The sequence below is a fragment of the Ornithodoros turicata genome, chromosome 1 (genome assembly GCF_037126465.1).
Source record: "Ornithodoros turicata isolate Travis chromosome 1, ASM3712646v1, whole genome shotgun sequence".
In the NCBI taxonomy this organism is placed as follows: domain Eukaryota; kingdom Metazoa; phylum Arthropoda; class Arachnida; order Ixodida; family Argasidae; genus Ornithodoros; species Ornithodoros turicata.
The window spans coordinates 198,390,789-198,418,387 of record NC_088201.1 but is presented as its reverse complement, the minus strand read 5'-3'; the positions used below and the strand labels follow the sequence as shown (position 1 = coordinate 198,418,387).

The window sequence follows — 27,599 nt, the reverse complement described above, 5'->3', positions numbered from 1 at the left end:
GGACACCTTCTTCTACATCACTCAAAGCAGCCTCAGCTGGCTGGTGAGCATCACAATATTTAACGAACATCACAGTCCACAGACGCAACTGCACAGAACGCACAGGATCGTACGTCCGCGGTGATTGGAAATACCGTGAACACATTCCCACGCCAATTGAGGAGCGACGGCAGCCATAGCTCACGCTGGATTGGATACGGATTGAAGTGGCTATTTTGAGAAATAGCATGCTCGGTGCACATTGTTTGCAGATAATTTCTACTTTCGTACAAATCTAGGTGGCAGATTTTGCGATGTTGGCAACAACCGTCCCTCAATATGGCGATCCCCGTTGTCTTACGCGGGGAAGGGGCTGAAATACATGGCAAGGTGGCGATTTTGGCCCATCTGACAAGCTATGTACGCAAAGAAGCTGTGGCTGTACAGCTTCTTGCAGTCGCCCCGCACATTGGTGAGATTGCTTCGTTGGATTGGGGATATACAAAGAAGGAACACAAGGATGTCTTCTGCTTTGATTTTAAGTGATGTGCAACACTCACTACTTTGCTTGTCCTCCATGTCGATCGTTCCGCAACTGATCAGACTGTATCCCCTTGTACCTGGCAGAAAGAAGAAATCACTCAAGGCATGCTCATCCCTCACGAACACGACTATATGCTAGTTCCATCTAAAATCGAACAATCCGGTACGCTTGATGTCTCGAATGAACGGGAAAAAACATATGTTGAAGCCATCGGTGAGTTAAAGTGACTATCGCATCCGTCCCGGTCGATTCCTAAACTGTAGTGCCTTTTTACTCCGCGTTCATCCCTGATAATAACGCCGAAAACCCTCCGCGAATTGGCAGCGTCGTTCCTGTGTAGTTTGATATAAAACTTGGCAAGAGCAGACGACGCATTCCTGGATTCCCTCTCTGGAAACGTCACATGGACGAGGCCAATCACTGCGCGCCCTTTGACATGGAGGATACCAATCACGGAACGGCCGGAGGGACCTTGGTAGCCTTGGCAACCGGCCGACAGGCGGGCGGGCGGGCGAGGCGGAATGGGGACGGCGTCTTCTCTGTTACCGGCTCGCGGAATGTTGTTTCTGGTTAACGTTGAACGTGTTCGTACAGCTAGGAGCGTAACGCCGTACTTCACGTAACATGGTTACGTCTGCACTCACACTGGTAAGCGAAAGTCAGCCCCCGTATTTACCGAGGACTTTTCACTTAGTATAGTGCGATGCGAACGCCAAGCAGACGATCTCGGAGACAATCGCCAGCGCTGCGCTCCCATTCGTGCGCCTGGCTTACGTCATCATCCTGTTGGCTGCAGATGAAATGCGGACCTTTAAAACTCGTTTACTTAATATGTAAGCTGTTCTCGGAAGAGAAATTTGGCAAAGCTGACTCTGAAGCGGTGAGGAACATTACCCTATCGGTATCATACATACGTTCCCGGATGCGATAGTCCCTTTAAGAGAAATAAACGCTTTCGGAATTATCTGCACTGTGCTGTTCGGTGGGTGTTGGTGGTGGTGGCGAAAGGGCTCACCGTTGTTGGCTTCACTGAGGTGGACAACGCACGGCTGACGCCGTAGGGGAGCTGCGCGATTCGAGAAATAGGAAAGGGGCAAAAACGTCGCGCGCTTGTTTCAGCGCTCCCTACAAGGCTAGTTATTGTCCCATCCTAGTAATATTTTGATCTGGCTTTAGACCACCTAGGGCACAATAGCCTCCTGAATTGGCAGTGCTGTGTCGGCAGAGCCTATTGTGCCCTAGGTGGTATAAAGCCAGATCAATAAATTACTACTATTCCACGAGAAATAGCCTTGTAGGAAGGCTCAAACGTGCGCGCGACGACATCGTCCTCTAAGAAGCAGTTTTTTTTTCTCCTCTCCTATTTCCCGAACCGCACAGTGCAGAGAATTCGAAAGCGTTTATTTCTCCTAACCCACCGATGGCTTCAACACATATATTTTTCCCCTTCATTCGAGACATCAAGTGTACTGGATTTTTCGATTTGAGATGGAACAACTGGTACACACACACACACACACACACACACACACACCGTCCAAAAATCGTGGCCCGACCCCCACAGACTTTGACAATTTTTTTTCACTATTTTGTATTGTTGAATTATGCATGTCAGAAAAATATTTCAGCCGAATTCCACGCGGCTTTCACGCGAGGCGGCGTCAAAGTCTGCGGGAGGGCCAAAAAGTAGGGCGCCTTGAATGGCTTCTCCGCAGGGAACGGCTCAAGCTATTTATTTATCACTTCCAGATCAGGAAGCACGGCCCCTTACTTCTAAGTGAAAAAATTCGGATGACAACGTGTATTTAAGGCGCGCCACAGGCTGTAACTGTTGCGTTTTTGTCGCATGTTTGGCATTTTTTCCCCGTTCACTGGAAGCACGCACAAGTATGAAATGTGATGTCCTGATAGATGTGGACATGTTTAATGTGTAGAAAAAATTTCATTCCTTCAGTTAAAGAAGAAGACCGCAAAATATTGCGGGCAATATGCAAATTTTCGAAAATTGCCAATATCCGAAGGAATAAAAGGTGAAGTTGCCATCGTGATACAGGCACTGTGTTGTGAAAGTGGCCATGGAGCATCCATCTACGTCAGTGAATGTTGGTGACAGTCCAATTTGTTCATTTGGTCCCGATGAGTCCAGTTCCCCTCCAACAAAGTTCACTGAACTGAGTAAATAGCATCAGTACCTTATTTCTGCCCGAGGAAAGCGCGCCTCTTTCTCAATCACTGCCGTTTGCAAGAACCACCATGCGCTCTTCGTGCGAAGGTACACCTTAAAAATGGCATGCAAGTGTTGCGTCGACCCCCTTGGACAGCACAGGAAGAGAGTGCGCGGAACTAAAATAATATCGTCAACGCTAGCAAAGAACACAGCAAGGCTTGGGCTAATTCCTGGAGAGAGATTGTGTCCCAAATGTTACATGCGCTGTGCATGAAGCACCAGTCTGAAACTTCTAGTGAGACGGAGCCACTGTCCAGCCCAGGTCGTGAACTGGCGATCGCAGATCAGGACACACTGCAGTCGTTCAACGAGTCACTGGAACTTCTTGGTTGAGACGGAAAAGAGCTCTACCCCAGAGACAGAAGTATGCACAGGAGAAGCTCCGTAGGATAGAGTGCAAAGCCAGGAAAGCCCTTGAAACTTCGTTGGGCATACCGATGGCATCCACTTCAGGAGAGTCATGCCCTATAACCGCGGAAGATTATGAATCCCTGCTTCAGGAGCTGAGGAAGAAATATTCAGCTGAACAGAGCCAATCAAGAAAGGTCATGATCCTAACGTTGGCTCCATGGTCGTGGTCGAGGCAACAAACAATGCAGTTTTTTGGAACTTCGGAACGTCTTGTTCGCCTAGCACGAGAAATTAAAAACACGATGGGCGTCCTGAACGAGCCAACTTTAGGGAGAGGAAGGGTTCCGTTGTCTCTTGTGACAAAGGAATCAATTGAGAAGTTTTACCAATATGACTCATATCCTACTACATGCCAGGACAAAACGATGTCCTCAAGGGTCATCAGAAGAGGCTCATGCTTACGGGTTTGAAGGAAGCCTTTCTCATATGGAAGTCAAGCAGCCCAACTCTAGAAGCTGGATTTTCTACATTTGCTTCCTTGAGGCCTCCCTGGTGCGTGCTTGTTGGAGACCCAGGAACGCATTTAGTCTGTGTGTGCTCTGACAATCAAAACGTGAATATGATGCTTCATGCTGCGGGAATCCAGGAAAACTACAAAGACCTTTTGCGGCTAATGGTCTGTGCCTCGACAAGGAAGGATGCTTGGACGACTCACCCAGTGCCCGCTGTTGGAACCTCTACGCGCCAAACTCACTCATAAGTTCGGCCACGCTGATGAGTTTCAGGACACCATCACATTTCAGCAGTGGGTACCTGGCGATAGAGCATCACTTCAAACAGTACTTTTTCCCATACAGGAATTTTCCGAGAAGCTGATTCCTGAACTAAATTCACTAAAGAGACATCACTTCGTCAGCTCGTCGCAGTCGGCTTACTTGCGACAACTCAAGGCTGACCTTCCCGTCAGTGAAGCGATTGTTCAACTGGATTATTCAGAAAAATACTCCTTTCTGGCACAAAATTCACCACTGTCGTTCTACTGGAATACTTCCCAGGCCACTGTGCATTCCGTTGTGGTGTATTTTCGCTGTCAATCTGGCCCAACCACGCATTTGTCTTACGTCATTAATTCTGAATCCCTGACACACGACAACGCTTCTCTACACTTGTAGCAAAAGAAGTTCCTCCAGCATTTCCTACCCGCTCACGCATACATCAAAAAGTTGCCTTATTTCTCGGATGGCGCTGCTTCTCAATATAAGAACAAAACGAATTTTGTGAACCTTTGCTTTCATGAAGAGGATTTTGGAATATCGGCAACAAGGAACTTTTTGGTACGCCCACGGGAAAGGTGCATGCGATGGGATTGGTGGAACTGTTAAGCGGCTGGCGGCAAAGGCGAGTCTCCAGAGGCCTTTTGATCGTCCGGTATTGAATCCACGGCATTTTCTTTGGGCTGACGAAAGCCTTCAGAGCATACTGGCCATATGGGTGTCCTTTGGAGATGTATCGGCGGAGCAGGCTGCGTTGCAGGATAGCTATGAAATAGCGCGAGCTATTCCTGGAACACGAGAACTTCATTACTTTGAAGCCGTCTCAACTAACACAGTGAAGGTACGTGTGATATCAGCATCCACCGAAGAAAAACTTCACACTTCACTACACCAAGTACAAGCAAGCGCACCTTAGTACGTCAGGAAAGACTATATCACACGTGCTGGTTGTCCATTAACTGTGTATATGCAAATGTCAATGTTTTCTGTGTACTTTGTGTGTGACAAAACACTGTGTGTGTTCTGTGTCCCATATTATATCAAGATTACTTTGAATCTGTCACGGTTTGCGTGCTTATTCTCAGAGAGAGAAAGAGAGGCAACGCAAAAGCGTACCTGATTGTATTACCCTTTAGCTGATTGATTGCGGGGAGGCAATTTTAGTGTCGCGTTAAGAATTTCTACCCAGATGCTCAGACAATATCAAAATCAGCGCGTCTCGGACAAATGAACAAACAGCGGTAGCGTTTTAAGTCTTTTCAAGTTGAAGAGGGCGGGCGCGGGGAGCGTGGGCCCGCTCGCATCTGAGACAGAGATTTGGAAAATTATTACAAAAAAAAATAAAAGTACCCTGGAGATTTTTTATATTTTCAAGTGAACAGGCTGAGCTTCATTTTAGCATTGACGGTATGTCGGTATCACGATGGCAACTTCACCTTTTATTCCTTCAAATATTGACAATTTTCGAAAATTTGCATATTGCTCGCTATATTTCGCAGCCTTGTCCTTTAACTGAAGGAATGAAACGTTTTCTACACATTAACCATGTCCACATCTATCAGGACACCTAATTTCATACTTGCTTCCAGTGAACGGGGAAAAAATGCCAAACATGCGACTAAAACGCAACAGTTATAGCCTGTGGCGCGCCTTAAATACACGTTGCCATCCGAATTTTTTTTTACTTAGAACTAAGGGGTAGTGCTTCCTGATCAGTCTGGAAGTGACAAATCTCAAATAGCTTGAGCCGTTCCCTGCGGAGAAGCCATTAAACGCACCCTACTTTTTGGCCCTCCTGCAGACTTTGGCGCCGCCTCGCGTGAAAGCCGCGTGGAATTCGGCTGAAATATTTTTCTGACATCCATAATTCAATGATACGAAGTAGTAAAAAAAAAATTGTCAAAGTCCGTGGGGGTCGGCCTACGATTTCGGGATGGTTCTTGTGGAATGACCCAACAGCACGCGAGTAGCGGGTAGCGATGAAATAATACCTAAACATCAAGCGAGTTAGTGAGTGGAATTGAGTGAGTGCAACTTACTCCACTCCCTTATGTAAAGCCTGCAAGGGCATTTAAGATGAAATGACATGAAAGAAAGAAAGAAAGAAAGAAAGAAACGAACGAACGAACGAACGAACGAACGAACGAACGAACGAACGAACGAACGAACGAACGAACGAACGAACGAACGAACGAACGAACGAACGAACGAACGAACGAACGAACGAACGAACGAACGAACGAACGAACGAACGAACGAACGAACGAACGAACGAACGAACGAACGAACGAACGAACGAACGAACGAACGAACGAACGAACGAACGAACGAACGAACGAACGAACGAACGAACGAACGAACGAACGAACGAACGAACGAACGAACGAACGAACGAACGAACGAACGAACGAACGAACGAACGAACGAACGAACGAACGAACGAACGAACGAACGAACGAACGAACGAACGAACGAACGAACGAACGAACGAACGAACGAACGAACGAACGAACGAACGAACGAACGAACGAACGAACGAACGAACGAACGAACGAACGAACGAACGAACGAACGAACGAACGAACGAACGAACGAACGAACGAACGAACGAACGAACGAACGAACGAACGAACGAACGAACGAACGAACGAACGAACGAACGAACGAACGAACGAACGAACGAACGAACGAACGAACGAACGAACGAACGAACGAACGAACGAAAGAAAGAAAGAAAGAAAGAAAGACCCATGAAGAGGCAAAATGCGCTTTCCAGGCGCGCTACTGTATTCAGCATTTTGTGCCCACTCGGGGAAATCTTGGCGTTGCTACCTTTAGCGTCAACAAATGAAGCATGTCACGATTAAGTGCGTCGCGTAGCGAAGTAGTAGCAGCGAAATGATATCTGTCGTTCTTTGTTGCGGCTTTGAGAATGTTCGTGACATTGAATAGCACGTCCGTGCCAGAAACATTGCAAAAGGACAGAAGCTTTTCGAGTCTGGGCACGTTCACCACATACAAGAAGAAGCTTTCGGTGCAGAGCCCGCTTGCACGAAACAATCCTCGGTACGGTCCTCAATGCTTGCCTTCCTCAAGCATTTCGTTCCTCAACTGAGGAATTTATGGGTTGCAGCAGAAAGTGGCTTGCACGAACGCTTTGAGAGATGTCCTAATTTGAGTGGATCTTGCTAGGAACTTCCCGCAGGCTGATATTGGCGAAACGGCCTCCAAAAGCTCCTCCTCCAAAAACACTGCGTCATTTGGCGTTTAGACCAACCAGCGATCGCTCTGAGCGGCACTGTCACCTGCTTCTGACATCGCCCTATAGAATTTTGCAAATCCACAAGAGCAAGCGATTGTTCCATTTTCACTATTATACACGTATTTGTACTTTTTGTAAATAAATGAACCTCACCTTACCCACCCCGAAGAACACACACGGTCCTCAGGATGTCCCCACAGTGCCATCGTGTCCTCGTCCTTCGATGTCTGTCCCCAGAGTGTCCTGAGGATGACACTCGCGGATTGTCCGTGAAGGGTCATGCAGGTACGTCATGTGCCCGCCCCTAGTGGACGCTTGACGGACGAGAATATTACTTTATTTTCAGTTTACCTGCTAAGACTCCCCAAATATTGAGTGACACATTTGTTTTGTTTTTCGGGCCAATCCTAGAGGTTCAATGACATTTTCCAGAAAAAGAAAAAGAAAGCAAACATTTCTCCACCAAAAGGGGTGACTGTCTATGACATGGAGCATTTATCGTGGAAAAGGCAAAAGCGCGATCCTGACGCACTGTTTCTGACTTTCGAATGCCATACCCCTATGCCTCAAACGAACAGAAGTAAAAAACATGGACTTCGTTGTAAGGGAGAGTTGATACTTCAAGCAATTCCCCTCTTCAATATTGTTTTTTTTTTTCTGTAATCGAATTAAACTCTGACAGCTCACCGTTTGTGCTGAGTGCGAGGCTAGCAAGACTATCGGATTCACAGAAGGTTTGTAACACGTAATAAATAGTATCTGTTTTCTTTTCGGAATAGGAGCTTCGGTACCTTCTCAAAGTGAATTTCTCAGACTTTGTGACTCGGTGTGCCTGGCAAGGTTTTTTTGTTGAGCATTTATATTTCTCCTCTTGCTTTTTATTGAGCCCTGCTCATTGTCCGTTGGGGAAAGACGAACAGCTAGACATCATAGCGGCAGCTTATCAAGACAAATGAACAGTAATAAGTGAAACAGAATGTAGTGGTCCCAGACAAAAACAAATAGGGTACAGTAAAAGGAATCTAGAGTTTGTCCCTGATGTGCCATCGCACTGTCCTAAAATTGTCATTAAGGATGGCCTGTGAACATTCTGAGTATACTGTGGGGACGCGGTATAGTGCCAAATTGACACATTGAGGACGATTTGAGGATCAAATGTGACCCTCCTGAGGACGTCACCCCGTCCGTGAATGATGCGCTTAGGCTATCCCAAGGATGTCAATGTGTTCTTGGGGACTGCCTCTTCCGTGTGTCTCACTGTTCAGGAGAAGGTCATTCCAAACAGGTAAGTAGCAAAACGACGATAAATCCAGAGACACGGAACAGATAAAAAGACAACACGACACGTTCTCAACGCAATCTTGCGTTATTATATACATTGGTTTTATATTGGGTTCCGTTTCATTTGCAGTGGAAGTGACATAAAGACATTCACACAGTCCTACATTACAATCTACCTGTACGAGAAGCATGACCTCCACCACTGGAGTTATCAAATGTAGCAAGAACAACTTCATGCAGTAGATGAGACAATTAAATGTAGAACGACGAATAGAGCACCACACGACAGGCCGTCGCTTCGTGTACGTTGATGATGTCACCGGCTGTGATAAAAAGTTTCCAGTAGCCAGGAACTGCAGTGTCAGCAGCATTTGTAGCGACGACGGGAGGGACTGGCTCCGACGGGTCGCAGGCTGGATGTCGGGAGCAACGAGGGATGTTATGAAAAGTATTCCATCCCTCGTAAACCGGAACCGCCGTTGCAGCTCACCTTCATCTAGATATATAGTCCAAATGATTTTGACGGTCTCTGTAGACTCGCGGCCGCGACAACGAGAGCGCAAGACGATGACGACCTCGGGGCCTCAACGCTATGCATGTTAGCGCTAGCGTAAAGGACGGTAGAAACAGCGGTGAGAGAGCTAGTAGCTCCCTCAGCCCTTTCGGCGCCACCGTCCTACCTTCCTCATGGCTACGATCCTCAACTTGGTTCGCGCAAGTCACTTTTCCGCTTGAGGACATCACAGACGAAGGAAAGTGCCGAGGAGCGTCCCGGAGTGACCTCAAAGTGTTTCGTGGAAGCAGGCCCAGTCTCTACAGTGCACGGGAAGTGCGTCGCCCAAACAAGCAAACTAACAGAACAGTAACTTTTATCGTTACAAATTACAAATTACCGTTACATTAAAGTAATTCGTTACTTTGAGACCTACTTTTGATATATGAGAGGAAAAGTACAAACAGAAGCGCACTTTAAGCTGCAAGGTGCAGATAATGCGATAAGGATTTTTTGTTGTTGTTTTTGGGAAGGCACAGCACGCATTTGAACAAGGTGTTGGTACTGTCCTTTCTCTCCACTGCTCTGAGAACGCCAGATAACTCACACCACTGCGACAAGTCATTGTAAATCGTCGACACTATTGTGACATCGAGAGTGCTCCGTACAAGACTAACAGGAGCTCGTCAGTGCCCAAGAGTTGCAATAGGTTATCAGGGTCAAGAGTTCTGTGTTCTTTGCGTATGTCGTCTAGTCAGAAAGACAAAACGTATCCCAGTTGGGGCTTCCACACATGACTTCTCACGTTCATGGCACATCCTACAGTTCGACATACTGTATATACAGGACGGATTACGGAATCCTAGATATAAGACGGCTGTCGTGGAATTTGCAGAGGGCAGTTTTGTCTTCCCCAACCACGTGGGTACTTTGGTTTCGAAGTAATCGATGACTTGGAGACACTACTCCTGACACCCCTTGTTACAAAAAGGCAAAAAGGCAAAAAGGACCCATGGCTTCAGTTTAAAGTTCTAACAAGACTAACTGCTTAGACAGTGTAGCTTCATTAAATCCGTGCGGTCGGCTACGTTCAAGCCCTGTCAGAAAAAGTGCGTTATAAAAATACACTAAAGGCTCTAGAAAGAACGAATAAATGTTTTTACTTCCCTAATCATATTACCAGCTTTATTATATTGTTATTTTAGTGATGTAAACTTCGCGAATCCTAACACCAGCTTTATTATATTGTGATTTCAGTTATGTATCGAAGTGTCGACGATACAGTACTGAGTATCTGTATCGAAAATCAATTTCGGTTCTGTATCTTGTATCGGTATCAGAAATACAATTTTTGAGGGTATCGAGTATCGGCATCGAAGATACTTTTTAGAAGTATCTTGCCCAGCCCTGATTCTGTCACAGCGGTGCTTTCCGGTGTACCAGTGGCGCATGCAGTGGCTTGGCAGCCACCATGCTTGTACTAGGAACAACTCCAAGTTGTGTAGTTGTTGCTGTCACGCTGTTTAATATACCTGTACACTCACACTTGTACACTTGTATACTCGTACCCTTCCCTGTGCGATGCAAGCACGCCTTTTTGTGTCCGCATAAGGGAACCTATAGTTCCAAGAAGCGAGTGAGCGAGTTTGCACGCCCTCTTGCTTGGAGCGCGCATGCAGGGTAAAGGAGAAGCGTGGCCGGTCACTTTTGCGAAAAGTATGTGAATGCATCTCTCGATCTTATATATCACTCAATTCCTCCTTGTGTGCTTGGGAACGTTGAGCAGTAGTGCTTGTGCCCAAGAGTTGTCGTTCCGGATTTATGAAATATATTTATGTATTTGCATTTCGGTGTTGGCTCCGCCAAAGGGATGAAACTCGCGAGTTCCTTTGCGGACTAAAGTGAGTCTCCGCGAGCTTTTCGCGTCACCAAAGGTCATGAAATGTCAAAATTTTTAAATCGAAGCGCGACTTGTCTGCCGTCACTCTGCAGCCAGCCCATTCGCTCCTGCGGCCGCTCCGCCGGTATGCGAGCGCTCATTGGTCGGTTTGAAATTATGAACCTTCCATGGCGCGCGAAAGCGTGTGGCGCCGTGTCGGCAGGGGCGCGAAGCTGTAGTAGAAATCTATTGTAGCTGAAAATTTACGTGACCTCCGGAGCTGGACCAATGACTGAGGACTAGCCACCCTATTTTTTTTCTTTTTTGATTATGTAGCGAATGACGTAAATCGTGTGTCATCCGTGTTTCTCTCACTACTTTCCTCCTCTCTGCTCCTCTTCCCCGTCTTCTTTTGTTGGTCCTTTTTTTTTCTTCCATGCACTGTTTTTTTTTTGTGTGTTTGTCGGAATGCATTGGGAGTTACAGGAATACGACGGAGCCTTGGTTGTTTTTGTCACATGAAGTATTTTATTGTGCGACATACGGTTATGCAAGACGTACACAGGATGACATTAATATTGCTCCAGAATTTGCTTGAAGAAGCCTGATAAAGTCGGAGTGCCTCTGGAAGGGACTGCTACTGGGAACTGGATCTCAGTGGCTGCAAGATGAAAAAAAATTGGTATCAGATATACAGTTATGCATGTGAAAGTTGAATGCAAATAGAAAGAACAAAGGTGCTAATGAACGCGAAAAATAAGAACGGTGGTAGGGTTGTGAGAAGATCGCAGCCGTGGGGTGTGATGAGCGACCTTAGTACAAAAAATACCTTTTATTGCGCTACTTCACAATGATATATTCAGACCGATTAGCCTGGCAATCTTGGCTTGGGCGCTACGTACTGAATAGCTACTAAGTCAACGCTTCGGACGAAACTTGTCGAGCGAAATCACCAAGAATCAGACTTACAGTAGCGTCATACCTTTATACAGTACGACGTGAACGCGTATTTAATCATAACGTTTAGATGATATTGTTTCTCGAAAAGAAATATAGTCTACCATCGTATCTGCAAAGCTACGCTGTCTGCCTCGGTCACCGCGAATTCCGGTAACTGTTAGGCAACTTATTCACAATACACGAAGTGAATGCGGTGTTGTAAGGCAACAAGCAAGACAAATGACTTACCTCTCGGCAGTCGTTGACCAGGTATCGGGTACGAGGCGTTCGGACGCTCGAATAGCTTCTACACCAAGAAGCAGAGCACAAATGTTGCGCAGGCATCTTCCTTGGAAGCTGTGACTGTTCGAGGACACTCACATGACATAGCTTGCGTTTTTAAACAGGAAAAATCAGAACTGATAGTTCAACAAAACCGCTGTACAACACAAGCCGTCTGAAGCGGACGCCGGCGACTCCGTGGACGCCGGTTCCAACCGGCACAGCCGCCGCACTGTCGCCTCTTCGAGCGCTCGCGAACAAATTTGAGAACGACCAATCATCGCTCAGAAAACGAATCCATCCTCATGGGAACCAATCAGTAATCACTAGCCACCGGGTGTATCCATGACGTTCAATTTATGACGTTTTCTGACGTCCGATGACATGAAACGCATGAAGCGCCTTACTTTATCCCGCAAAGGAACCGGCTAGTTTGGGGCCCTTCGTGTCGGCGTTGCCGGAGCAGCTCGCCGTAAAGTTTCGAAATATGATCGGTGCAGCGGGGACGCACGCGAAGCGTCTTTGCCGGTGCGCTGCCCCCCTCCACAAGAAGAAGGAGGGCGACTGAGGGGGCCCAGCTAACTAGCCACGGAGGGCGAGGTGGGGAACTGTATTGGGATGGCAGGGTGTCAAGCTCGCTGTTTGTTCTCTGCTTTGCCATCCACGGCACGGTGCGCCCACTACACTCATGTTTGACGCCTCTGGTATGTCCGTCGGCGCGGTGCTGCAGCAGCAGAAGGGCGCAGCATGGTGCCCCATAGTTTTCTTCTCGAAGGCCCTCAAACCTACCGAGCAGCGCTACAGCACTTTTGGCCACGAGTTATTGGACGCGTACCTCGAGGCCAGCATTTCTGTTTCTTCGACATCGGACATCGACCGACATCGGATGCAGTGCGGCTGACCTTGTGTACGGCTGTGCACTGCATCTCCCAGCCGACTTCTTCGTGCCGCCTTCCCCCAACCCGTCAACATGCCTTTACCTGGACTGCCTTCATCGTCTTTTCGACAAAATTCGTCCCGTTGCCACCCGCGCTTCCTCTACCCGCCGTGTTCACGTCTCCCAAGACCTGTTATCCGCAACGCACGGCTTTCTGCGCACGGATGTCGCTCACGCCGCCCTACACTGGCCGCCCACATCCCGTCCTCGGCCGCCAGGGCAAGAACTTACGCATCTCTATCAACGGCGGAGAACACGTGGTTGCCGTCGACACGTTAAAGCCGGCCTATAGACCTAGCTGCCGTCCATTCCTACAGCACCGATTCCTCCGACTGGCACCGTTTCCCTCCAACGCTTGCTATCCCGGCATCAACCAACCCTTCCCCTTTATGCCCGAAGCCCATCAAGAGACACGTCACGTGGACCTACAGCTTCAAGCGGAGAGTAGTGGAGGGCGGGGGCATGTAGCAGTCGACGGAAATTGACGACGGGCGCCGCCATGGTCGTTTCGTCACGACACGTATCTCGCGCATGATTTTCCATCGAGCGCGCGTATCATGGTCATTCATTCTGTTGTGGCCTGGCTGCTCCATTAAACACTTCTTCACATTGCTTCACACTCTGAGCCCTGCATCATTATATAATTACTTATAAAACGGCAGAATTTACTGATCGATAAAGTATGTATCACACGTCAAAGTAGAGTAAATAATCTTACGTCTCTCGTTAGTCGTAAACTGTAATGCTGCAGCGATCTTTCTTTGACGCATTACTATTTTACACGCGGACCTTTAACCTCGTAAACGAACGAAAAGTAAATGAACAGAGAAGGAAACAGAAAAAGAATAAATATGCTGTAGCGCCTCTTCGCAGATTATTTTGATCGTTTGTTTTTTTCTTCCTATCGGAATTCTACCTCGAATGGGTATATACACGTCAGGCTGGGCATCTATAAGTTGGCTGGGTCGTCGGCTGTGGGTACACAATATACCATTTTTGATGCACCGCTATCTGCAAAAATTATATATCAGTACGTCACATATATGATATATCTGTATAGAAAAAAATAACACAGGAACAACTGATTGCAGATAAATAGGTAAAACTAGGTCGTTTGTTGGCGAAATTAGCAAATAACTATAACGACATGCTAGGGCGGCACTTCAAAGTGCGGTCGACGTCTCGGCAGTGAGAGTATGGTGAGTTAGAATGAATGGTGTGCTGAACGACGACTGAAACCAGGTCGTGACGACGGGCCTGCCGATAGGTGGCTACCAAGGGCCCGACCCGCTGCCGCTTCTTGCGCCCTGACGGCCATGTGACCCCATGTGCAAAGATCACCTGGGAGCGCCAGGGGGTTCGGGGGGTCTGGCAGATACAGGGGGGGGGGAGAAAAAAATGTGGGCGTGCTGATACGTCACGCTTCGGAGATATGATTACGACGGACGGTCGAGTTCGGGTTTCGGAATGTTGTGGTAAACGCAGTGTTTCAATGCCTTTCGATTCCTTCTTGGGATAATTGGGAGATAATTTTCTTCGAAGGATAAGGAATACCTCTTGTTCTGCTACATCGCTTCTGCACGAAATCCCCTAATTAAAGAGGATAATTAATGAATTTTAGGTAATTAGTGACCTTGTAGCTACAAACTTTCTTCGAGGGAATGTTCGCCTAGCCATATATAACTCAAACAAAAAATCAAGAAATAAATAAAAGGGAGGAATGGAGTGGACTTTCACTGCTGTAATATATCATGGAGCCAAGCTTGTACAAGATACTAAAAAAAAAACGTATTCAAGTCAAGGTACTAAATACTGCCTTTTAAAAGTATTTGTAAGATACCAAGTTACTCCCAAAAACACTTAAGGCAAAGTAACTTGAGCAGAGTATTTTTGTTATGTACAATTCTGTCTGAAGCGCTCACATGTTTTGTGAGATAGCACATAGGCATTCCATTCCAGTCTCCTTGGGTATATCACACAGATACGTTATGTATAGATGAATGTATTTGGAAGTGCCTTTGATAGTCATAAACGTATACAGTCGGACCTCGTTTTATGAACCCTCGATATACGAATTCCCTCAACTTACGAACGGCTCCACAGGGAACCAAACTTTTTCCGTGTATTTTGACCTCGTTTTACGAACCCTCGATATCCGAACTATGAACGGATTCTGAGGGAACGGACCCAAAGTAGCCAAGCCATTCTGACCTCGATATACGAACGGGCGTTATGAACGTACAGAGGACAGGCCAATGGACCGGAGGATAATGAAAGTTCCTCAGTACATGCTGCCAAGGTCAAACATACAATGTCCCAACGCCACCAAGTTCCACAAACATGATTCACCATTTCCTGAAAGAATAATTCGGGCGTTTACACCCGAACGGTTGTGAGTTTGGACCAGGTCTCCGAGATGGAAACATCTTGCCATTCTAAAAGAAGGCGTTCAGTCCTGACAGCCGGTGACAAGCGTGATATTTGCCGTTGGAAACAGTCTCATCCGCGCGCGATACGGTACTTTGAGGGCCGGGTGGATGAGTCAAGTGTCAGACTTCTGTCATCTCTTCTAAACACGATAGACCCTGCAGAAAGTACACTGTAAACTTTTTCACACCTTTAAAGGTGTGCGCTATGAACATTCAACCTGGTTGGGTAACATTGCATCTCCAGGATGATATTTTACAAAATTTGGAAAGCATTACTAAAGATCAAGTGTCAGTGCAAATCTTGCTTTCATTATGTCTTGGATATCGTAGGTACGAGCTAATGCATATATGCATCGCTATCGATAATCGAGCACGCGCAAGTGTCTACAATAGTGTTGAACAATGTTGAGATGTTGCAAGACTGAATTTTTGGAGGACAGACAACACTCGAGTAAAGAAAATTTGTGCGAAACCGTGCTCCATTATTATGTTACCAAAATTACACCTAAAAAGGCGTGCGCCATGCACGTTGTTACACCTTTAAAGGTGTGAAAAGATTTAGAGTGTATGGTGCAAAGCACAATTACGCAGTATTTTCAAAAATAAAACTTATTCAAATCAATTTCCCATGCTTTTGTGGGGTATTTGTGCACTGCACACCTCGGACCTCGATTTACGAATACCTCGATTTACGAACGATTTTCTGAGAAACGAAGGGTGTTCGTAAAGCGAGGTTTGACTGTATTTCAGGTAGTTTGCACTCACAGCAGAGTACATACTCGTCTGCTGCTTGTCTGTATATGCCTTGACCCACTTGAAACATTCAAAGAAAAGTATCTCAGCTTATCTTCCTTTTTGAGACATGGTGGAAGGCTGCTAAAAATTTGGCTGCAGGATTTTTTTACATGCCATTGTTGTACAACCCAACATGATGCGCTTGTCGTATAATGCAATGATACATTGGTGCACAATGTAGAAAGTTTTTGGGCGCGACAGACTCACCATTATGATACACGCTCTGAAAGCCACACAAATATTTCCATACTCACGCTGAAATTTTGTTTAAGACGACGCCATTTCCGAAAACAGCGCCATGTACTAATAGATGCGGGGCATTGGGAAAATCAGTCAGACACCTAAGCCAATTCTTGACATCAAATTATGCAAGCTGAAGTACATCTCCTTATTTACCCCATAACATGTAATCGCGTCGTTTGGCAAGAAAAAGTCGGGGTGTACTATGTATTTGTCGCGAACATCGTACTAGACGTAGTGGAAGGTGAGATCCTGCTTAGACAGAAAGTCACATCATGTAGGAACACTCTGTCTCTTTTATACCTTCGTCGTAGAGGCAATGGTACGATTTCAGAACAGGGTTTATACATTATGTCACTGCTCTCCCCCTTTTCCGGCTTTTCGCGATGCAACAAGCTTTCTATTTCACAGTTGATATATAATCAGAATGAATCAGCTGGACTAGAAAGCATACCATGCTTTCTAGTGCAGCTGTTCTGCCGCCCAAATTTTGGAAGATTGCTGTAGCAGAACCAACAATCCCAAACAGGGTCAAGTCCGGGCCACTCCGCGAACAAACCTGCGGCGGCCTTCTTGGTGTTGGGGGTCACTATGCGTTAGAATGTTAAGTGCCCTTTTATGGTAACATGGCATGCCGGGACAGGGAGGTAACCTGGGTTCGAATCTCGGAGAAAGCTGTGCTGTCTGAGACTGGGCTTTGCTCATACACTTTAAGACAAATGTCAGCACAGTTGCCTATGAAGTCTGTCCAGAACGCCCCCCCCCGCTCCGTTCGAGCAGCATGTGCCGCCAGACAAGCAGCCAGATCGCTCGGAAGTGTCCACCACCTGTTATGCTACGCAGACTGTGTATACCGTCCTATTTTGATACAGCATTTAGGGTTACCCCCCCCCCCCCCCCCCTCCGTAATCTCACTAATCTTTCTCATTTCTAGAAAGACATCGTCTCGTGATACATGCCGAGCGCCGCTGCTATTTTCATCTTCGTTCTTAAGGAAAAGTTTTGTGTGTCCGCTGCAAACGACGCTGCTCCATAAATTTGACTTTTTCAGAAATTCAACCACCAGTATTGTTGTCTGACTACCCGCACTTTCACGCGTTTAGCTGGTGAATATTCGGGGAACAAGGACACTGTAATGCTTATTTTATTACAGTTTTTATCTTGTCGTTCCTACTTTTGCAACGCTCGTCCATTGCTTGCTATTGAATACTGGCATTCAACGAACCAGTCATATATAAAGAAATTTTATTGGCCTTATTTGATGGTGTGTACAATAAAAAAGCGCGGGATGTACACATGTAGGCAGTAAGGGCTAAAACAATGAGTGGGTTCCCCAAACACACTTCCTTCGGTTCTTACATAGAGTCTAATTTCTAGAAAATACCGAGCAACAAGCAGTAGTTATGATGTGACTGTGAACAGCAGGCACATCGCCGAAGTTCTCTCCACTTGTACGTACACCAGCTAAGGGGTGCAGAACAGGATGAATAGAAAAGCAAACGAAACGTCGGGTGGCTTATCGTTAAGGGATAACAAGTGAAGATAATGCCGCATGCTTAGATGTAATTTATATCGTATCAAATACAATGTGGTTTAGTACATATGATCGCGGTATTTGATTAGGCAATCGTGTTTAAAGCACTGCGCGGTCCTACGTTTGTCACCGGTCAGTGTCCGAAGCGACGAAGGTTTATCTGACCCCTGATTAAACTGTCGAAAGCTCTTTATCCGCACACTTGGTGCGCTTCCCTATACTTATCAAGGCCACTTACCGGCCTAATAAAACGCGAATGAATACGCATCACAAACTCCGACCAGGTTCGATAATTCTTGCACTGCGCACGAGACCAATGCTGTGCTCTAACTTGTGAATCACTGAGGGAAACGGTTTCTGAAAACTGTGCGAAATTAGAAAATATAACATCCAACGATTTGTTGCTGCTGACTTCTCTATTGAAACCGTGCTGTCTCGGCTCATACCGTGAGGTCCTGTAGTGGCCCTTCCCTTGCCTTTGATACACAATCCTGGCATACGTGTGCCTGGACGCGGTCCTTATGCGATAGCCGATTTCGAATGCGAGAAAACAAGCGCAGTTAAATTGCAAGGAATAGCAATTGCACATCGTCTAACCAAGTCTACGCGTACTTTGCAATCAGTGATTTATGGAGGCCCCCTTACTAAAACCCTCAATTGTTTGGCGTCAGGTTGTGGATTCGGTTCCGGCTGAGGAGGCTATCAGCTTTTCGGCGCAGCGAGCGAACGCCCAACGCATTGCCAATGCTACTGGAAGGGTTCACCGAAGCGCAAAGATCGCTCAAGTCGGAGCGAGAATACGGCGATATGCACAGACCGACCACTGTTGCATCGCTTATCATCATTGTTGTAAGCAACAAACTATCATTTGCAAGGGAGTCAGAGATAACCTCAGCAAGCAAAGACCTTGCACTGAGCTCGTATGCCTTGAAAAACCATCAATCGACACTGTTCCGTTTCTCGACCGGCGCGGTGCGAACCTCCGCATTTCACGGAAAGGGCATGTGATACCAAACAGAAGAGTGCCTCGGATCCCCACAAAAATCCTTCCGCAAGGCGCGCAGCGAGCTTCAGCGCATCCATGTAAACAATCGCACGTGGTCGGGTGCCACGGCCGCGACCAAGCGCTCGCATGCATTGGATAGGCCGGTAAGCACACCAGTCATTCTAGCTCACCGTAGTGACTGGGAGGTACCCGGGTTCGAATCCCGGTGCCGGCTGTGCTGTCTGGGGTTTTTCCTGGGTTTTCCTCAGACGCTTTCAGACATATGTCGGCACAGTTCCCTTAGAAGTCGGCCCAGGACGCACATTCCCCCAGGGCGTGAGTCGTGACGTTGCCCACATACGTGAGGCCGACAACGGCAAGCCCTATCATGACCACCACCACCACCGTAGTGACAACATCTATATATGTTACTTATAGTTCAGCAGATGAATATTTACCGAGAGTTCAACAGCATTGCCCTCCTAGACTTCTCCCTTTTGCTTCTATATATGATATTGATGATATTAACTGATCCTTCATCAATAAACTGCTGAACAATTGTCTTAAGAATACTTACAAGGGGGAAAAGGTACAGTACCATACCATACCATACCATTTGTCGCACGCGAGTCGTTTAGACGTCTTGATACAGATTGCATGGCCATGTATGGAACTTCAAGGCCTTGTATGTAACGAGTAGTAGACCATATGTTTTTAGAACATATAATTTGCGAGGAAACCTACACACACTGACTTGACAGAACAATAAAACAAAATTTAATGTGACGTTTCGATGCCTCTTTGGGCATCATCATCAGCATAAGACAAGCAATGGAACGCTATCGGAGTTACGTTTATAGCTTAGTCATGACCTTGTAGCAAACAGGTAGCGGCCCGTTGTGAGTGTTACATGTGTTATCATCATGGTGAATATGCCAAGATTCCAAAAATATTCGTACCCCCCCCTCATCTATGTTAGTGTGCCACGGCCTTTGCATTCCTAAAGTCGAAAGAATATATCTCAAAGGCCCTGTGCCGCACATGGAAAAATCTGGCGTTGAATATAGGCTGGAATGTGAACAATGCAGTGCTTTCTACGTAGGAGAAACTGGACGAAAGGAAGCCAAGAGATTAAAAGAGCATCGGCAACAGGTAGTCTAAACCACCGGCAGTGAACCATCGACAGAACTTGTCGAGCATGTGTTAAAAATACATCGTTCTCGCGACTTTCGCAATTCAAAGGCGGCGGCATACGAACATAGATTGTAGTGGGAGGGGGGAGGAGAAAACTTTTTTCGAATCTTGGCAGGATGACTGTGACGAAAGCGCACGTAACAGTCACAAAGGGCCGCTGCCTGATTGCTACAAGGTCATGACTAAGCTCGTACAAGCTACCCAAGCAGCACAATGCACTGAAAGTCGAGTATAATAGGGGTGGACGGGTAGGTGGAAGGCCTTGAACAGACTCGTGAAACTAAAGAACATTGATAAGACACATATACCGTCCACCCCTATTGCACTCGACTTTCGGTACATTGTGCTGTTTGGGTAGTACAAGCTAGTACAACTCGGACAACGTACCGTTTCTTGTTTTATACTGATGATGGTGCCTCATGAGCAGAGGTCGGCATTTCGACCCGAAAGAACTCAGGATCAGGATCATCTGATAAGGCGAGCGTGAGGCTGAAGCCGACCCACACTCAGGCTCAGGCTGATATGGCGCGTGATCGCTGTGCACCATGAGCGCGATACTGAATCGCACTCATCCTGGTGCCACTGTTTATCGCAATCAGAACGTCGAACGAATGAGTTGATCCTGCATGCAGCGATCATCATGAGGGTGATTGCATTAGTGCGATCACGATATCAGGCAAAGGCCGTCCGTGTGATATCTAGGCTTTATCGCACTCACGCAATCACCATGTAGTTGCGCTGTTGGCACATGGCACCTGGCACGCAGCAAAGGCAGAGAGGGTGTGAATTTCCTCTTGTGATTATGCTTTCGGGCCAAAAATAGGTAAATCAAAGATCGCAATGGCAATAAAAAGCTGTTCGAGCCTGGGTGTGGGTCCTTTGGACACTGGTTGTGCAGGCAACAGGTGTTGCGCCACTGCTGCAGCGAAGAATCATGTCTGATCGCGTTGACGAGCTCTACACCATGGGTGACTTCACTTTCCCCGATTGGCTGCGGGACGACTTCAAATATATCGGCAGCTCTAGTGACGGCGAGAAAACATTTATGATGTCTTCACTGCAACACGCGAAAGATTGGAAAGAGAAGAGCAGTGGGGAATTTCAGGGCTGTGGATCTTTCCACAGCCCTCGGCATCCACGGTGTCCTTGATACCACGTTCCTGGTGCCTGAAGTTCGGCAGACGTCTGAACTTGATGAGTATCTTGCGGAGGAACATGGCGAGCAAGATGTCTATACCTTTTGGAAACACGACACATATCATAATCTGGGTCGTCTAGCGGAGGTCTGCCTTGGCATTCCGGCCACTGCCGGTGGCGTCGAACGCCTTTTATCGGTGGCAGGTGTAATGCAAAGGGCGCGACAATCGTCACTTCTCCTGACTACAGAGGAAAAAGTCATCCTCGTGGCGGAAAGCGTGAAGGTGCCAAAAGCGCATAAAGCCCTTAGAAATTCGACGACGCAGCTGAATAAATAATTGGTATTAGAAGCACACTGTAGGCTACCGATTATGACAGATTTCCTAACCGTAGTGGCCATTGGCCCTCTCGTCACCAGTATGTGTACATGCCGAAGCAAAGTGCGACAAGCGGAAAAGGACACACACCACCACATGCCGGCATTGCAATATTCTAGCATCGTGACAACAGACATTTGGTCAACTGGCAACAGGTTCACAACGACACTGTGATCGGCGAAGACGAGATACGAAAAATCAGAGACGATGGAGCATGATAGCAACAGCTAAGAAAGCATCCAAAGACGAGCGTTATGCAAATATCGCCTCTTGTATTTGAACTTTGTGGGCAGGGGCATGTTAAGGGTAGACAGCAGTGAAGCAGGGCATCAAACATAACATCAAACTAATCGGAATGCGACTGAACACATGGCGTTGCGAGCGCGCCCAGGAAGTGCGCGCTTCCCAATAGTTTGCGCTTTTGCAGAACAACACAGTCGCGGTGATGAGCGCGATTACGCAATAATCGCGCTCAGGGCAAACAGCCTGATCGCAGTCAGATTATAATTCCCATGAGTGCCTGCAGAGGCGCGGTATCGTTATCGCAATACAGGAATCACGAGGTGCGTTCTTTTCGCTTGCACCTCCTTGCACCGAGCAAACCGGTTCGGAGGGTGCAGCACCTTTTCATTCTTTTCGTCCCCTCCTCGGCGCACTCTTGCCCCGCCCGCGTTCTTTTCGTAGTTCCCTCTGCCCCAGTTTCACGTTGAACTCAAAAACCTCTGCACCTTCCCGTACGTGGGTGAAGAAGTGTGGAAGCAGAAGACATCGTGAAATGGCTGCGACGTCGGTCTTCGAAATCTGGCCCCTGCTCGACGGGTAGAACTCGGAGGCCTCGTACATGTCGGCAAGTTGCTGGACACGGCCTTCAAGACAGTCGGAACAAACGTTTGTACTCGAATTCCAGGTACCTCGGCACGACAGTTTCACAATACAGAGGAATTGGACAGCGTTCATGCCTCTCGAGAACTTCGATTGTAGCACAAACCAAGCGCGATTCATAACACTCGTCTGCTGAGTCCGAATCAACTAGCTCCAGAAAGGCCGCCAGACTCGCGTTACACGCCATTACCGTCACAAGAGCCAGAAGAATGTGGGACTGCGCGTACGAACAAAACTCCACGCTCTACGAAAACTCAAAACTACGCAGCTACAGCCCCGCTTCGTAGCAGACGACAGTGCCCCCCCTTCCGGCGCACAATTCCATTCTTTTCAAGGGTTTAGTCCCTTTGCACCTTTCACTAAAATGGTTTTCGCGGTGTTCCCAACCCAGAAAACCGGGGATTTAGGTACAGCACTTTTTTTTTCCCGAAAAGAACCCACTTACGAAATACAGATTACTGCCGTGAGCGCGATCGCGATCACCACAGGTTTTCCTGATGTTATTTCAACGCGCCGTGATCGTCACAAGGGCACTTCAATGACGATTGTAATCACAGCCACACTTATCGCTTTGGTGATCGTGATGGCGGTTATTGTGGGTTATCGCGATCATGCGTGATTTCGCCGAGGTCTGCTAAGCAGGCATCGAAACGTTCTTTTTTTTTTTTTTGTTGCGTTAAGTCATTTTGTGTAAGTTTCCTGATGACGTCCCCTGGCTTCTAGCCGGCAACGCCTTCAACAAATAATTTACCAACAGTCTTACAGTCAGTGGAAATCTTACGTTTCACGTTTTGTTTTCATCGTTTTATTTATTTTTTTTTCGTGTCGGAAATAGCAGATCTATTTAGAGAAACGTTTCTTTACACTGAAATAATGTAAAACCCTTCCCTAGAATGCTGACTCAATGCTGTCTCGGGTGGAACGTAGACTCTGGAGATTGAGTGGGTGGCAGTACGGATCACTCTTTTATTTCGACGTAGATACAGTAGCACAATTGGATGTACCGTTCTAAGTTGTGGGCCTTCCCTCGTCCCTAGCTCTATGTTCTTTTCTTTTGTCATATTTTGTGAAACCTGAGTGCGGCTCCCGTGAACGACGTGCCACAGCAGAGTGTTGGAACAATAGCTCTGATCTCAAGTGTTCCGTTATCGAAATGTTTGCGACTTATGTCCAAAGATAAGATATGAGGTACTCGGTTGTATGCTACGAACTAAGAGGAACAGAAGACTGCGTATGATCGGTTTTCGAGACCGTGTTTGCGCAACACTGGCGAGCTTGTTCGCTGCCTAGAATATTTATTACGGACATGAATATATATACCTAGAGTCACTAAATAAGCTTATAGCTAATAGCTTATTTAGTGACTCTATATATACCCTATTACCTCAATAGAATGATAATCCACCTGACTCATTCTCCAGAAGACCAGACTGGCCTACGTCGTGACAGACACTACTCAATACCATATTACACAGAAAAACTTTATATAACATGGCGAATTACACCTGGTCGGTTTCACGTCAGTTCAGGCAGGGAGGTCCCATCGACCTCTTGGATTTTCATTATTTTTTTATATTTAGAAGCTCATCGTACATGATGACCAACAGCTGTAAAATGAATAATTTCTATGGAATAGTTTTCGCGCAAAAGAATCCAGAAAATTCGACCCTGAATTGGAGTGTTTCAGTTTTGCCCTGTTTGCACGCGTATATATCCTGAGTCTTAAAAGATACTGCAATGAAATTTTTTAATACTTTAGTAGGCCTACAGGCCGGCAGTCCAAGCGCAAATTTTGGTGCTCAGGAGCAACGCTTTATGATATAAAAATGGCGAACATGCTCTCTCGTGCGGTTTGTTCCAACTTCGACGCGTGATTTCTCTGACTGTAGATATCCCTCATTGCCCTATTCGGTATCATTTCACTCAGCTTTTAATGCTCTTTCATCTGGTATATATATCGTGCGTATACCCCCTACAGTTATCTGCTGAAACAGGCAAACGTTATATTTCGAAAAAACGAGGATTTTGAGCGTCCGTTTTTCGAAAAGGCCCCTTTTTATTACCATGTTAGGCCTTTCATCTTACGTAAAAACATCCTGCTTCAAAAGACACACACTGGCGATTAGCCCGTTAAAACGCGGCTCTTGTCTGCGTGCGTACTTGTCGGAGCTCGGTTGCTGGTACCGTGGGATGGCGGGCCTCCTGTCGATGTCGTACAAGAAAGGGACAACTTTGTGTAATCAAAAGTGGTAGTTTATGTCGATATATTTACAAGACTCCGAAAAAGCAGTATTTTGCAATGACAGCGACAAATGATTTTACTAATTTTCTATGAAAACGTCAGTCTCCTGCACTCACTGTCCACAGTACTAGCTATAAATGTTTCTCGGCCTAGACTTTCCGGTGTCTTGCCTTGCCACGCATGCGAACCCTGTATGTCACTTTGATGCGGTATAGGTTTACCCATTGTTTTTTCTTTTGCTTTCTAAAAGAAGCCACGTCCTCAGCCCGTACATGGAGTAAATGGACGCGCGTTAGGTGTTTTGGCAAGCACGTACATCTTGTGACTCTAAGATGACGTCTCGCTCCGTTGAACGCAAGTTAGGTGTCATGGCATGGTGCTTGATTCCTGCCACATCGATCCTGTGCACCGATCCTTTCACACGCACTTTTGTCGTGGCCTGTTCCTGAACAGCCATGTCGCGCTCGCAAAAGTAGATTTGGAGAGCTGATAGAGCCTATGCCGATTTTTAAAATGGCTCGCCGCTCCATCTGACACGTAAATCATTAGCTGCAAGAGGAACATTCTCGTCAAGACATTCTTCAATAGCTATGGAAGCTAACAGTGACTGTGCTGAATCGTGACAGAAGTCTTCGCTCACCACACCAAAACTGTGCGTTTCATTGCCAGCTGTTACCACACATGTGAATATGGAAATCTGTTTTCCGCAGTGGCACGCTTGTATTTCGCTAGGCATGGCTACTGTCCAGTTTTGAGCGAAATCGAAGTGCATTAGGTGAGTCTCCCGTATGACTCTGCTCTGAACGTATCTAATGTTACTATGACAAATGCGAGAACCCGCCCACTTCCCTAGCTCTGAGAAGAAATTACACGCACAGCACACACGCACGCACAGCACATGCATTTCGTGCTAAAAGCCCTCTGCATAACTTAAAAATATCGTAAAATGAAGTAAAGCAAGCTTCGCAGGAACTTGCGGGAACCCTGGAAAAAAGCAATTCCTAGCTCGATATTTATTTGTGCAGTATTGGTATGACCGTGTACGGAGCTTGCAAGAGTGAGGTTTTACCTTCGCTGACCATTAAGTTTGACCTAGCCTTTGAAATACGGCTTTACGGCAACGTAGGATTTCATTATGATGCTTTGTTGGAGATCACTAGCTCCCAGAAGTGAATTATTTCTTCAGCAGGACGTCAAAAGTTTGCCTACGAATAGCTCAGGTAAGGCTACGGCCAGACACCCTTGCTCAAACAAAGGGAGCACCGACACGAGGCCCGCTACCCGCGGTACAGGCAGCCGGGCTCCGACACGTACGCACGCAGACTAGGGCCGCGCTTTAACGCGGCAATCGCCAGTGTACGTCTTTTGAAGCAGAATTTTTTAACGTAAGATGGAATGTCTAACATCGGGCCATGTCCTGGCAAAATATAAAAGAAATAAAAAGGGGCCTTCTCGAGAAACAGACGCTCAAAATCCTTGTTTTTTCGAAATATACCTTGACATTTGCCTGTCTCAGCAGATACCTGTAGGGGGTACACGCACGATATATATACCAGACTAAAGAGCATTAAAGGCTGAGTGAAGTGATACCAAATAGGGTAGCGAGGAATATCTACAGTCAGAGAAATAACCCGTCGAATTTGGAACAAAACCGCACGAGAGAGCATGTTCGCCATATTTTATACCACAGAGCATTGCTCTTGCGCGCCAAAATTTGCGTTCGGACTACTGGCCTGGAGGCATACTACAGCATAAAAAAAATTGACCGCAGTATCTTTTAAGACTCGGGAGATATACGCGTGCAAACACGGCAAAACTGAAACACTCGAATTCCCGGGCCGGATTTTCTGGATTTTTTTTGCGTGAAAAATATTTTGTATAAATTATTCATTTTACCGCTGTTGGTCATCATGTACGATGAGCTTCTGAATATAAAAAAAAATATAATCCAAGAGGTCGATGGGACCTCCCTGCCTGAGCTGACGTGAAACCGGCCACCTGAACAATTCAAGCTCAAACCGCGTCGCAACATCCCACCACGTAACCATAATTTATTCTTTGTTGATATTGAAATTGACTGAAGATATATATATTTGGTGTTCGTTGGAGATAATCGTCTTTATCGAGGTTCCTTAAAATCGTGGGGCGAAATCACGAATCTACAGTGTGCTACAAATAATAATGCAACGGGTGACGTGGATCAAAAACAAAGGAAAGGATAACTGCGTCAGGGTCAGGATTTTATATTTGACTGGCGGCTGTTTAATGGCGTAAACTGGCGCAGAATCTGGTCGTCACGTGATTGTAATGCACGCCTCTTTAATCAGCAGCTGCCCTTCCAAACACATTGTTGCACATAGCCATACAATTTAAGAAACACAAGTAGCTGTGGGTATCAGTGGAGACAAACAACTGACCTGACGTCCGTCGCTGAGCTTCTATGGCTCTGAAACATGCCCAGCAGTGTACTACGGTAAATCTCCCTGACTATGGCCAGTGAACTGACCCTACTCATCAAAGACTTTTGAAAATACATCTTTTTAGCCTTCAGTGAACAAATATCCCAGATAGTTCTCACTTCACTGGTTGTCAAAGTAACAGATATATTTAGTCAAGGAGTTTGCAAGCAGTGACAAACGGGCTCGACGCTATATTGCATTTACACTTTTTTTCTTGATAGAGATTATGCTGCACTATGCATACAACTTCTGGAGTGTGTCTGTGATCTGTCGCAAATTCCATCAGAAATCGCAACGAAAAAAAAAAACTATATATACAGGCGGTTCTACTGACCATTTCGAGCGATGTGAATCAATCTTGAAATGAAGGAAGCGTTT

At 46.5% G+C, this 27,599-nt stretch overlaps 1 protein-coding gene across 5 annotated transcripts in view; it reads right to left on the bottom strand.

Moving 5' to 3' along the window:
- Positions 1-27,599, bottom strand: part of LOC135374993 (caspase-7-like) — an 88,629-nt gene that overhangs the window by 53,305 nt on the left and 7,725 nt on the right. For 3 of the 5 annotated variants that reach the window (XM_064607817.1, XM_064607813.1, XM_064607818.1), the window contains exon 2: positions 540-599. The exons of 1 other annotated variant lie outside the window; for it this stretch is intronic. Coding sequence is in view for 3 of the 4 variants with exons in the window: in XM_064607813.1 (XP_064463883.1) it covers positions 540-558 (19 nt within the window). In the remaining variant the exon portion in view is untranslated. Of the gene's footprint in view, positions 1-539; positions 600-7,289; positions 7,330-27,599 lie in introns of those variants that run through there. One more of the 5 variants, XM_064607814.1, reaches the window with a different exon arrangement.